Genomic DNA, 13,951 nt, shown 5'->3' with positions numbered 1-13,951 from the left:
TTTTGTTTTTCCAACGTACGGCAAATTAGAAACTCCAAAACTTAAATTAAAGGATCATCAAAACCTAAAGTCATTACTTTGTAAAATAACTTTTACAAATTAAAAATGCTTCAAAAAAATCTGCAGAAAATTAAAAAACAAAATAAAAAACAAGCTAACTCCATCGTAGCCCAACCTACTTTTTTTTAACTCTGTAATTTCCCGAAGCAACAGATCAAATTCTTCTATTGTTTTTCTCCATTTTAGCATTCTCCTATTGTCACAGTCTCCAACAAAGCAACCAGGAAAAACTTTGGTGTGAGGTTTGTTCCAGTCTTCCATGATGCATATCAGTAAATAAGTTTGAACGGCCTGAACTGAATATTTCAGGTCTGATGCATATCAGAGCTGCACTTTCTGGAATTCTCAGCTTCCAGTACCGATCAAATCTTCTGTTTTTTGTGATGGATTTGGTTTACAGAGGAACAGTTTGGTCAAAGACCCAGGATCCTCTGCAGTGCGACTTTTGCACCGCAGACTCCTATACCACTGTGGATGGCCGCCACTTCATTCATCTCGAAGACAGGCAGCTCTCCTCCATTCTTGGAATACAATGAGGCAATGTTAGTGCCTCGGAAAACAAGGACCTGAAAAACAAAGATCATTCCAAAGAGAATACAACACCCGAAAAATTTCAGACAAGGGAGAAAATATTATCATGTGGTTTGTGGATCAAAACAGGGTTACAATGAAGCTACAATGTGCAAGCACTGCCTTGTGCTCTCTTGCAAAGGTTGTACATACGAGTTGGGATGAAACCAGAGAGGTAACTCTACTTTGTTACAACAATTACACCCACCCTGTCAGGCCTAACCTGTCTGCAAGATTATGCATAACAAGATCCTGCCAGACTGGACAAAAGAGGCGCTCACCTCCTAACACAAATGTGAGGACCATGACAAGAGAAGCACCGCAAAGACCAGAAAACCTATTGCTGAACGCAGAACATCTGCAAAAAAAATTATAATTGGATTAACATGACACTACTAAAAAGTGAAGTATCCAAGCAAGATATTCTTAGCAGAGAAGTCAGAAAGAAGGCATGTTACAAATTGCGACACAAACCAAAAGGAAAAAAAGAAAAGGGGAATTTGGAAAACGTGGATCCTTTTCTGTAATTCAATCTGAGATACATTTTTAAGAATATTTTTCTCTTTACTCATCAAGAGGAACATAAAAGTCAAGTTTTGTCACAACAAAACTGGAGGTAATCTTGATCATTGAGTTTGTCATGGCAATCAGCAATTTGAGAAGGTAAACAAAGTTAATGTAAAGCTGAAAAGTTAAGCATGAAGGCATTCATGCATCCAAGCCCCTAGATGTTATCCAAAGAAATCCTTCAAGATAAAGCACAAGGATTTGGAATCCAAGGGATTCCTTCCTGGCCAAGTCTGAGACCAAATGTCAAATTCAATCCATGCCCAAAAAATTTTCAGTTCTGAACAAAATTGTGCATCTTACATAGTTTTCTTAAAGGCTACTCATTTGTATTAGTCATGTAAGGGCTAGGATTAGCTAGTTACGCAAGGATTAGAGGCCAGTAATTACACTTATTGTTTGGCAATTCATCACCAGATAAATGATAGTGACATTTGACCATAGGTTGGCCACCCCATTCTTAGCTAGCAAGGATGGGTTTTCATTTGCACTTTTAATAATAAGAGGGAAAGGACAAGCACAAAAACACCAACCTTTTCCTATGAGTTACAATTTCATTACAAGGGAAGGGAGTAGGTATAAGGTCACTAATGGCATTGCTAACTCTTATTTGATTCCAATATAAATCAATATCTATTGCTATAAAAACAGACTAAGATCATTAACGAAGCCCCTTCGGATCAGCCCTAATTCTGCTAATTCCTTTACTCATTGAGTTTGCTCATGGCCCTTCCTTACCACCCACCAGAGCATTTCAACCCGCTCTCCTCATTTGTCCCTGCTTTCATTTTATTAATCAGGGATGCCCTTGTCAAGCTTTTCAATTTATTAGAAGAAATATTCCATTTGTGAACAAAGTATTGTAAAAATAACGAGAAAAACAATGATATGCCAAGCAGAAGCATCTCACAGGTCAAAAGTCACAATTCATTAATGGCACTAAACATCTCTAACTCATGTTTTGATAACGTTCACGATTTGGATCAATGAGCAGAATTCACCATTCGCATTCACTTTTCTAAAACGATCCCACTTCAACATATACAAAGAACAGACAATCAAAGAGATACGGACAAGAAACGAAGTAAAAAAAAAAAAAATCACCTTTTTAATAAATTTGTGTCGAATTTAACCATCATCGAGCTAAAAAAGCGGGAAATTGAAGAGTACAAAACCCAAAAACACAGCGAGCTTGCTTACAAAGGGCGAATGCGAGAGAAGGAAGACGGCTCCGGAGGACGGGCCAGATGGCCCAGAGGAGGGGGAGGAGGGCGAAGCCCCACAGTAAGAAGCTGCGGGCGTAGGCGACCGATTCCTCCTCCGAAAGGCCCAGGGGGGCCGTCCACCGTCGGCCAGGGGTGCCAGCTGGAGTCGCCACCCCGGTCTCGGCCGCCACCGGCGGCGTCGCGGCGACGGACGAGACCCGATCCCCCGAGGTGGCGCCGCTCCTCGTCCTCCTCGCGCTCTGCTCGCCCCTCCATTTATATGCCTTGATATATCTCCCTCCCTGTTTTCCGCCTTACGAGAATTGTGAGGGACATGCAACGCTTTAATTTTAGCATGAACGGTGAGGATTTAATTTTAGTAGGCGCTAGCCTTTTTTGGCCAGAGAATGTCTCTCTTGATTATCTGACAAATATTATTAAAAGAATAAAAAAATTATGTGCTTCGCACGTGATAAAATCAAGTGATGGTAAAGCGAAAAATGGCAAACATCGTTACAGTAGTCTCATTTCTACTCAATGATTAAATGCTCTACATTTTATTCCTGCGAAAATTTAGATTTAGATAATTAGAGGACAAATAGGTTTATATATGGGTGTATTTAGTTGAGCTTAATTTTATTTGGGCAAATCAAGCTTGGTTTGAAAATAATTTCATGCTTGAATTCTGAGATCTTGCTTGGTTTATTAATGATTATTTCAAGTCCAATTTGAGCTTAATTTTGAGTCAAATCAAATACGAGCTTATTTGATCAGTTTGATAATGCTAAATTGAGCTAAAATCAAAGAAAATTGGGTTCAATTAAACTTTTTCATTCAGTGATCAATTATATCTTTATCTTTATAATTTAAATGTATTTGAGCCTTATCAAGGTGAGCATAAGTTAGTTGGGTCAATTTTTAGAAGTTCAAGCTTGATTTGTATAGCTTTCACCTGAGCTAGATTCAAGTTTCTCTAAATTGGAGCCCGAGCTCAATCTACTCGGATTCATTTGGCACCCCTGGGTCCATGTATAAGGAAGATGACAGCTCAACCACATGGAGAACCTTTATAGTTGAAAGCAACAAACATAAGAACTACTGTATCTATAGATCAACACTTCCGAAGTACAAAATTGGAGGGCATTGTCAAAAAAATCCAAAAAACTACTACTTCTTCTTCCTTTTTTGTGGGGCATGCACGGTCCCGGATGATTTCAGTGAAACAGAGTTAACCGCAGAATGGGGAGTGAATTCCTAGATACCTTAAATTGCTTGCCAGCAATCCAGGACCAACTAATGTTCTACCCTGCTTATTAAGCTGACTCGCTCTTTTCTCCCGTGTCAATTTCGCAAAATTATTATACACATCAGAGACCTCGAATTCATGGGATTAGCGTACGAGAGGAGCATATGTTGGATGTTGTCATCCACAAAGCAATGCTGCATTCATGATTGCTTTGCCATGAAGAATTTCTGCACAACCTATCTACAGGAAGAAATCACCAACTTACATCCAGAACTTGGTACCTGTTATTAAGCTCCTAATGAATCACAGATACAAAGAGGGAAAAAAAACAACCCGTAATGTCGTAAATGCAAGAAAAACAAAAAGTGCACATTTATAACATTATATCTTATGAAACAACCTTTGCTCTGTACAGAATGTGGAGATGTGATCTTACAATTGCAATAATCATGTTGGGGTACTACATACTTTATGAACAAAATCAACAAAAGCATCCACCTCTGCACCATTCCAGCAAGATCACTTGCATATGTGGCCATCTCATTTATAACCCCTCCAGATTCTTCAACAGAGTTGTTGGGATGAACCTTTCAACGTTTACTCTGATCTTCCACCAGCAGTACCCTGATTGGAATGATTTTTTTTTTTTTCACTACTTAGTCTTTTTATTATTTTTTTAACAAACTCCTGCTCCTATAGTCTTCTTGGAGAGTCGAAAGGCGACGGAGATTTCAGCTGAGAGATATCTGGCCAAGGATCTGTGAGGTTACCGCTTGGTCTCACTGGGTAAAGCGCATGGTTGATTGGACTATAGTTGATTGCTCCAGCTGAAAAGGCGGGATGAGGAGGAGAAGGTAAGCAACTTCTATTATACTGTTTGAATTGCCGTAGTGGACTCGAACAGGGTGAAACTGGCAAAGACATATTCATTCTCATGCTGACTGGATCACTGCAAAATAACAGATTTGTGTAAGTCCAAGAAGAAGCAGACACGTGATACATCAATAAAGGATGGAGATAATCATACCTTAGATTTCTATATCCTGAAGGAAATGCTGAGGGAAATTCAGTTACATGTCTTACTCCGTGGTCTCTAACATGTAGAGGAGAAAAACTTCTCTTGGAGGATAACTCCGTTGTGATCTGCATGTGATTCGCAAGCAAATGTAAGTGAAATGATATAAATTATACATTGAAATCAGATAGATCAGCTGCATAAATCAATTTCTTTCAACAGGAATTTCTACCTAAAATCTAAGTTGGATGAAATATATCTGTCTTTGAACAAAGAAAATATCTGGAAGTCAAATTTTTATTTCAATTCTACTGGTGGAAAACTTTGATTCTTTTGAGTTTGAAGAGAGGTAGATAAATGAGAGATAAGAACAAGGAAGTGACTTCAGAAAGTAACATCCTTGATCCTTTCTCCAGTAAATCTATTAACAAGTCATAAGCTAAAAGAACATGTGTAAAACTAATTCCCTCTCACATTGCTACATCTAACTATGCAAAGCTATGCACCACTTCCTCTAATTCTTTATCCAGAAATTTACAATGATGTGGACACCAGATACTGAGAGAAATTTTTGAGAAAAGTTGCTTTATTTCACAAAAAGAATTATAAGTTGGCCTTTGCAAACAAACCTAACTAGTTAGCAAACCATTGTTTTAGAAAGCAGCCATGATATGCAGGTGGTCAAAGACTACACAGTGCATATACACTATGCGGCACTGCATATGTGTGTCCTGTTTGTATTTTAAATATTTAAAATAAATAAAATATATTGAATAAAATAATAATATCAATATTTTTATAAATAATAGCAGCATAGTATCATTTAGCAATTAGTTTTTGGTACTCAATTCTTAGTACTAATAATGATAAAATAATTAGCATACCAACATTATTAAGGCACATGTATCTGGCCTATTTGAAACCCATATTCAACCCAGCCATTAGCTTGGACTTGCTTGTACGCATTGCCCTGCATAAGAGTGGCCATGTGGTCCCACATATGCTGTTGCAAAATGGCAAGTGGGCCACATATGAAGCCGTACGATGCTAATTGTGCCGTATATGGATCAAAGTGCCAAGAAGACTGTACTTTCACTCCATATATGGTCTCGTATGCATATGTGGCCTCATGCACCACAGTTTAAACCACTGCAGCAAATGTTCCATTTATTTAGGTGAGTTGTGAATCGGATTCCATGACATTCATTATAATGCAGGGTAAAACGCCCTTCCAACTGAGCTTTTATCTTCTTTTTTTTCTCCTTCTTTGCCCATCATCACTCTTGAGCCCCGCATTTTCACAGATAATGATCGGTGATGCCCTCCATAGTGCACAAGGCCCATAAACAGCCTTTATTTTATTTAAGCACAAAATGTCAAAGAGGGAAAAGGTATCTAGAAAAGCAAATTGCTTCATAAGGCAAGTCAAACACCTAGGTATCCCTCCTGACCTCTGTTACTCTGTAAGAAGGGGAGATCCCTAAATCAAGTGATCTAGCATCCAGTGACATGCAAAGGTGTCATGCTCTTATAATTATGTTAATATTATATCTTTATGCATCATTTTGTCTATACTGAAGCAAATATATATACTGATTGAGATTCTTCCATGTATTGATTCTGAATGGGTCCAAAGTGTTGCATTGTAAATATTTTTTTTGGCGGAAGTGGAAAACCGACTAAGACTATGAATCTATGATTTGACCGAATGACTGATGATAGTTCATAAACAGATTAGGAAAAGCCATATAAATACGCTGTATGTAATTGGAGGCCATGAAAAAAAAAAAAATCATATAATTCTTTATTCTAATTCAAGACATAAATCCATAGGTTTTGAAAACTATACCTTACTATGGTTTCCATCAGAAGAAGAAGGCAACAAGTCCCTGACCATGTTGAACTTTGCAGCTTTTATGAGTGGTTGATCTCGAACAAAAGGGTGATCCATCAGTTGGGCTGCTGTAGGACGAGCTGATGGGTCACGCTGCAAACATCGCCTTAGAAAACTTTTCGCATCAGAAGAAAGGTGCTCTGGGATTTCTGGTATATCTTTACTATTCCCAATTTTAAATATTGCAGCTACCTGTTAAGTGCAACATAACTTTAACGTACAGGAAAACAACAAATATAAAAAGAAAGTTACAGAAACAGTTGACTATAGCCCTAATACCTTGCACATCCATGTCAAATGAGATTATTTTGTCAAAAGGATAAAGAGGGAATGAAATAAATAGCTCACCCCTTCATACTGGCTCCAAGGAGGTTTTGAAGTCGCCATCTCAAGAATTGTACATCCAAGGCTCCATATATCCACTGAGAGATTGTATCCTTTGCCATTCATGATAACCTGAATAATATTTAATGTTTGTAAAATCAAAGAGTGCTTGGTAATCCAGGCATGAAAAAAGGATGAATCAGATCTAGCAAATATCATCCAGAATAACTCACCTCAGGAGCCATCCAATAAGGACTTCCTTTAAAAGAACGTATTGAAGTGTAAGATGACATCTGTTTCAAGACAAATAAGCAAACAGAAGTCAGAAACAAACTCTTGTATATATATAATTTTAAAGATATCAGGCATAGATTGCATAAGAGGAAAATGAGGATTATTTGCATGCACAGGAATCAGAAAATAGCTTAGACTCTGATGATTGGACTTTCAGGATCTAAGTTCATATTTGTTTCACCCTGGCATATTATATTTTTAAACTCTAGTTTTGCATCATTTTTGTCAAAATAGACCTTATATAAATGGCCTCCATTTGATGCATAAACTGTTCAATAGGCATATACTTCCTGGGATCTGCCTATCAGAATATTCTAATTTTGGATCACCATAGATCATGGTTTTCTGCTAGATGGAATACCCAATAACATGAAAGTCAAGCATCAAAGTACTTTTCCCCCTCTACCAAGAATTTCATATTAATCTTGAAACTACCGGTATTTGGAAGTCTGCTGACATCTTTGTCAACACTGACATACATCAAGATATGCTTACTTTATTTTGACAAAAAGAGTAGCTTTCCAGTTGGCAATGTACACTGTACTCCTTTAGGCCTTAATGTAATTTCAATGAAAAGTCATGACATACTTGATACATAAAAGTAAACCTTTGTGCTCTGCCTCTCCCATCTTCCTTTCTCCTACTTGTTCAGATATCACGTTATGCTATCGCTAAAAGTTCATCTTAAATCTGATTTTTCTTAACACTCAGAAGTCAGATCCTTTACTTTGTTTCCTTTCCTTTCGGTACTCCACTTCTTCTATTTGCATCAGCATTTCCTCTTGTGAGCACTTGGTTTGACAAATCTGTCACCTGGTCAAAACTATGGGTGATAATGGATCATGAAAAGAAGATTGGGGTGCCTAATTTCTTGCAATAAACGGCAAGAAAATTGAGCCGTGAGAATCAAAGTTCGAATGACGGAAGAAAATCAAAGCCCATTAGGAAATTCAAGAGTTTTTGACCCTAGCTTAAATCTCAAAAATTTTTAATTCGGGCATCTTTTGCATCATTCAGAATTGCCTTTTTAATTGCTGTCCCAGACTTCCTTTTGGATTGTTTGATGGAACTTCCTCGAGCCTGGTAAGTTCTATCAGATGAACTAAACATCAAGAAATCAGCCTCTAGAAAAGATAATTTCCATAAGGCCAACTATCCCACCATATCTGTGTTGGTACACTTGTGCATACACGCCTCTAAACAAGATGAAACATATATGTGATAATGGCCTCATCTTCAAACACACCTAAAAATATATCAAATAAGACAATGACCTTGTGCTTATTGCTTTTGCCATCCTTGGCCTTTGATTCAGTGAAACATCTTAATATCCTGCTATCCTTCTCATGTTATCCTTTTTAACATGCGTTCACCCTCTTTTAACATCATTCTGTCCCATACTGTGCAGCCAGTCACCATCTTTTATCACCATGGTATACAGTTGAGCAAGCATCAGGGTGAAATGAATCTCCGCACAACAAGTCATTCTTCCACAATTAGACTAACACCATCTTCAAGGAGTCAGCACCCCAAACTAATCACCATTCTGGCATTCAAATGCCTCTAGAAATGCTATGATGATCAATTTGCAACCCAAGGGAGGAAGAAATCTCTGAAATCATGTAAGTATTTACTTTAGATACCCTTCCTCCAAAGAGTGCAATTTTTTCCAGCCCACCTTATATCTATTTTGCCAAAAACCCCTAACAAGTGCCTTTTACATGTCCTACCTAAATTAACTTCCTTCCTGATAGCACTGGTCTACCAATTTCAACCTTGTATTGAATTGGTTAATGGGGCTTCTCCTCTTTGCACTAAAACATAATGTTCCTTCACATCAGTTTTATTGAATTCCAAAAGCTTGATTTGTTGACAAGCAAAACTTTATCAATAGGGCTGGCCAACAAAACAAAGATCATAGGCATTATGTTTGGATACCAGAAAAGCACTTGGGAATTACTTTTCCAGTGGAGAAAAGTATTGCTCATCCACCATCAACTTTATTTTCAAAGACATCAGAATTTGGTTCCTGGTTCTCATTTCTGTCCTCTCATATGCATTTTGACCACACTATGATCATGAATATCCATGACTGCAATAGTACTCCTAGAAAAATTGTCCCACAAAAGAAACCATAAAAAGCATAAATAAATTTAGGCTCCAGAAGCTGATAGCATCCTCCACATAAAGAATAAGGTATTCTCAGCAGCTAGAAGTAACTTCTTTGGCCAACCTGCTTGCCAGTGAATCAGAGATACTAAATATATTAAAAGTTCTCTTACAAATCAAAAGGATTCTGATGACAATAACAAGCTAGTGTAAGATAAAGTAAGATTGAAGTTTCCCATGAACAAAGAACCCAAAAAACCCAAACGAGGTCCTTTAATAGAGGAACAAAATTTTCTAAGAAAATGGGGCCAGAAAATAATACAAAAAATTGCTCCATGATGCACTTGATGACCTACATGTTACACTTATATTATTTAGGTATTGGAAATATATTTCAAGTTTATCCAAGTTTACTAGCAATTCACAAGTTTCATAAGTGAAGGAGCTTACATGTTTGGCCATGCCAAAATCAGCAAGCTTAATTTCACCATTAGGATCTACAAGTATGTTTGCCCCTTTAATGTCCCTGCCAGGTAAACCATCGATTTTCAGCCATCACTGCAGTAACTAACTATGAAAATATATGTTCTGCATGAAAATGTATGTATGTATGTATATATGTGTGTGTGTGTGTGTGTGTCTATATATATATATGTGTGTGTGTGTGTGTGTGTGTGTGTGTAACTGAGAATATTTAGCAGCCAAGTACCTATGCACAGTATTCCTCCCATGTAAATAGGCAAGCCCAGAAAGAATCTGTCCAGCATAACTACGAATGACTGGTTCTCTGAACGGGCCATACTCCTGAAGCAATTTATGAATAGAACCACCAGAGACATACTCAAGATAAACTGAAAGTGTGTCATCAGCCTGTATCAAAAGAAAAAAATATTTCAACTCATTCAAGTTATTTTTCACATGGTTATTAACAAATTGTACTATTTAAAGAGAGAAATTTCCAGAATAACTTCCGGCAGAAGTTGAAGTGCTAGACAATGCACTCAATTAGGTCAAGATAAGTTGGTGGTACCATTCCCGGTTCCTTCATCCACAGGTGAATGTTCAAATATGTAAGATATGAATAGAGTCAGATACATGCACCACTGCTTTTAAGCAAATGAATTATGGAACAAATTGAGATGGATCTGTGGTAATACAAAAAAGGACAGAATAAGAAATGAGGTCATACACAGAAAAGTTGAAGTAGCACCAATTGAGGACAAACTAAGAGAAGGACAGCTAGATGACTTGGACATGTAAAATGTAGGCTAAGGGATGCTCTAATATGAAGGAGTAATTTGATATATGTAGAAGAAAAGAATGGTAAAAAAGAAGACCGAAAATCACATGGATGAAGTAGTAAGGAAAGATTTGATATCGCTACATCTTTCAGAAAGTGTGACCCTAAACGGAGTCAAATGGAAAAATTGGATTCATGTAGACAACCCAACTAGTTTGGGATAAAGGCTTAGTTGAGTTGAATTGCAAAACGGAAGGGAATTACATTTTTGGACCTATTCATCCTTGTTCTGATCCTAAATTTTTTTATCCCCCTTAAGACTAATTACCTTGACAATATGTGTTAGCAGATGCCATCCCCATAACTATGATGAAAGATTTATGGATCAATTATTTCTCAGGTTGCCTTTAGGTCACCTGCTTTGTTTTCTTTCATCAACTTTACAACTTCTTTTTTCCATTTCTTTGGCTCATTGCTGCACAACCCAAGTTGATGGACTTCACTAACATTAAATTATCTCTCTACCTTGTGAGGGAAAATATTTGTGCATAAAGTGCAGCATAGAGTACCACTTAGAAAAAATACAAGATCAATAAACAAATAAATATAAATCATTAGGTCTTTGCTCTAGAAAAATTAAATGGATTCAAATTTACCAGTTCACTGCCATAGTACTGCACAATGTTGGGATGTGAGAGCTGACTAAGCAAAGTTATTTCCTGTGTTCATGAGAATAAAAGTCACTTTTAATCTTATGATTTGATAAATTTTTTCATGCAAATCATAAATTCATATTGGCTTACAACACAAAAGAGTCTAAAGTAATTCGGCAATGGGAATATACATGTTCTCTGATAAACTGAACAAGATTAGAAGATTGCCTGGCTTAGTTGCTTGAGGCATTCTTTTGAATTTGAGTCATCAGAAATAACTTTGACCTCCTTAACTGCACACATCTGCCCACTCTCACTGTAGAATATGCACCACGAATGTCAGCTTTAAGTTTCATAGTCTGAGATAAAATCTTAGATCTCCAATGCACAGATTGAACAAGAATGAAGAGACACTTTATAACTTCAGCAGAACAAAACAAATAATATATCTGGATTTTTTTTTTAAGAGAAACTTTATGGAGGCTTTTAAGTTCATTTCAGAATATTCCTTTAGTATAATTTAATGCATCCAAGAAATTTTTCTGCAGCTCTAAAAAATATGCATGATTTTTTGAAATGTTGCATCTCAATAGAGGGGAAAAGAGGCCAGGTACCTATTAAATCCAAGATAGACATGGCCAAATGTTCCCCTGCCCAATAACTTTCCCTTCTTCCACTGTGACTGAAGAGAACGTGTAGAAGAAGAGCTGGGAGAACCTGGAGGAAGGGGTAATGGATGAGGTGGGCTCCTCAGATCATCCTGTTTATAAGTTGGCGACCCCGGGCATAAGTTGAACGCTCTGGGATGTCGAGGGGATGTAGGAAATGGATGGCCTCTTGAGCCAGGGGGAGAGCTAGGTGCTCTTGTTTGGAAGACAGTCTCTGTGGGAGTTTGGAAATGAGTATAAGCATTTACATTAGAAGAACCATCAAAACCATGCATTCGAAACTCTTTTCTTGGTGAAACCGGGAGTTCGGCAGGTCTAGGACGCTCCAAAACTGGACTGCAAGAGAAGAGATGCCTGTCTTCAGTACCGTGATGATGCCTCTGTGAATCAGTTGTCATATTTCTGCACCTCGGTATGTTGATTGGTTCCGGGTATCTAACCGTTCCAACAAAGAGTTAAAACAATTAAGATAAGATCAAACACACTTGCATCTGAAATGAAATGATGAAATAATTGTAGACTTTCACAAAGCATGTTCATAATATCCAAAACATGTCACAGTTGAACAATTCCAGAGGGAAATAAGCCTAAGAATCTCATTAAATAAACCATCAAACAAGTTATGGTGCCAAACTACCTGACAACTTTCTCAACATACCATACATCCAGATCGATATGGAAACCATGGTGACCAGACACTAATAAATATCCAACTCAACATACCAAATCCTAAAAGACGGTTACATAAATGAACAAGAGAACCAAATAAAGAGTCAAATGCGACAATAATGATACCCTGCCCCTCAACCTTAATTACTTCAATGAACTAGCAAATGGAGAAACTAAAGGAAAAAAAGCTTATAGTAGAACATTAGACCAGATGACAAGCTCTTCGACAATTTTTGGAGAGACCATTTCCATCACTAGCCACAGAAACTATAATAAAGCCCATGCATCACGAACTTCACCCCCTGATCAATAATCCTCAGAAAAAGAAAATGATAATTTGGATCTCATTAGCAACCCTAAAATTAAAAACATCACCTTCTCCTCACCACCGCGCCGCCGCCGCCGCCACAACCCACACCCCCCCCCCCCCCCCACAAACAAACAACAAAAAAAAAAAAAACCCTCAACCCCAATCACACAATTCCAGCAAATCAATCAAATACCCGATCAACATCCAAACTTTAGAGACAAATCTGTCACAAAACGAAATCCCCAACAATTTCTGATGCAGAATCGCCGAAACGAGACAGACTCAACCTAATCGCATGAAACCCATAAAACGAATATCAAGAAAGACCGGAATAACAACAAGAAGCCAATGAAAGAAAGGAAACCCCACCTACCTATAGAAACCCAGATCCGCAGTCTCCTCCGAAGAACCGGAGGAGCTGGCACTGGACACCGACGCCGAAGCAGACCCCGTTCCCACCCCATGGTCGTGGGGCAAAGTCGGCAATGGGGAAGAGTTGGACGATGGGCGGGGAAGCGGATGCCCAAAGGCAAACCCAACCCCCGGCCCACCACCACGGGCACCACCGACAGGCGATGGATCTCTGCTCTTCCTTGAAAGAAGAACCTCATCGAAACTATTAGCCTTCTCCTTCTTGCTTTCCCTCCGAAACCCCTCCTCCTCCTCCACCACCTCCGCCAGCGCCTTGTCCTTCTTCCTTGGACTCGAAGTAGACTTCGATTTCGATCTCGATTTCGAGAACCCCCTCCACCAAGCCGGCATCTTTCCGAGATATCTCGAAGAGAACGAAAGAGAACCAGAGAGAGAACGAATCAAGAAGACGAGTTCGGGAGGACAAGAAGGAGAGATTTTCGCGTCTTAAGGACATGGGAAGGAGAGAGAGAGAGGCGATGGCTTTACACCAACAGTGGGTGACAGCTCAGCAGACGGACGGCGGAGCGGGCTGGGGGTTGGAAGATTAAAAAAAGAGGTAAAAATAATCAGATAGTGACGTGGCAGGGATAGAATCCATCTCGATATACGGGAGCCATCGAAGGTGGAGCGACACCTTCCGTCCGTGTCCAATTTCCGGTATTCGCGTGATGATCGATTCATGGAATCTTCCAGTCGGAGCCACACGCGACACA

General features: G+C 38.5%; 1 protein-coding gene and 1 pseudogene across 1 annotated transcript; both read right to left on the bottom strand.

Moving 5' to 3' along the window:
- Positions 1-673: 673 nt before the first annotated feature.
- On the bottom strand, positions 674-2,744 carry LOC105051752 (probable gamma-secretase subunit PEN-2; annotated as a pseudogene).
- A 1,252-nt stretch (positions 2,745-3,996) lies between these two features.
- LOC105051751 (mitogen-activated protein kinase kinase kinase 3) lies at positions 3,997-13,743 on the bottom strand. Its single transcript, XM_010932343.3, has 11 exons — positions 13,198-13,743; positions 11,792-12,280; positions 11,406-11,493; positions 11,181-11,243; positions 9,994-10,154; positions 9,735-9,810; positions 7,115-7,174; positions 6,906-7,013; positions 6,513-6,749; positions 4,676-4,791; positions 3,997-4,597 (listed from the first exon to the last, which is right to left on the bottom strand). The coding sequence occupies exons 1-11, from the start codon at positions 13,584-13,586 to the stop codon at positions 4,342-4,344; spliced, it is 2,043 nt and encodes a 680-aa protein (XP_010930645.1). The 5' UTR covers positions 13,587-13,743; the 3' UTR covers positions 3,997-4,341.
- Between the last annotated feature and the right edge of the window lie 208 nt (positions 13,744-13,951).

The sequence above is a fragment of the Elaeis guineensis genome, chromosome 9, assembly GCF_000442705.2.
Source record: "Elaeis guineensis isolate ETL-2024a chromosome 9, EG11, whole genome shotgun sequence".
NCBI classification, from domain to species: domain Eukaryota; kingdom Viridiplantae; phylum Streptophyta; class Magnoliopsida; order Arecales; family Arecaceae; genus Elaeis; species Elaeis guineensis.
The sequence above is the reverse complement of the archived record's forward strand: the minus strand, read 5'-3'. Positions and strand labels throughout refer to the sequence as shown.

What these genes read in the sequence shown, in the direction of transcription:
- LOC105051751 (XM_010932343.3), bottom strand. Translation starts at nt 13,586, where the DNA reads ATGCCGGCTTGGTGGAGGGGGTTCTCGAAATCGAGATCGAAATCGAAG. An exon ending in GGGAGGAATACTGTGCATAG is followed by an intron (nt 9,811 to 9,993) that starts GTACTTGGCTGC and finishes TTTACCTGGCAG; the next exon opens with GGACATTAAAGGGGCAAACA. An exon ending in ATTTTGGCATGGCCAAACAT is followed by an intron (nt 7,175 to 9,734) that starts GTAAGCTCCTTC and finishes GTCTTGAAACAG; the next exon opens with ATGTCATCTTACACTTCAAT.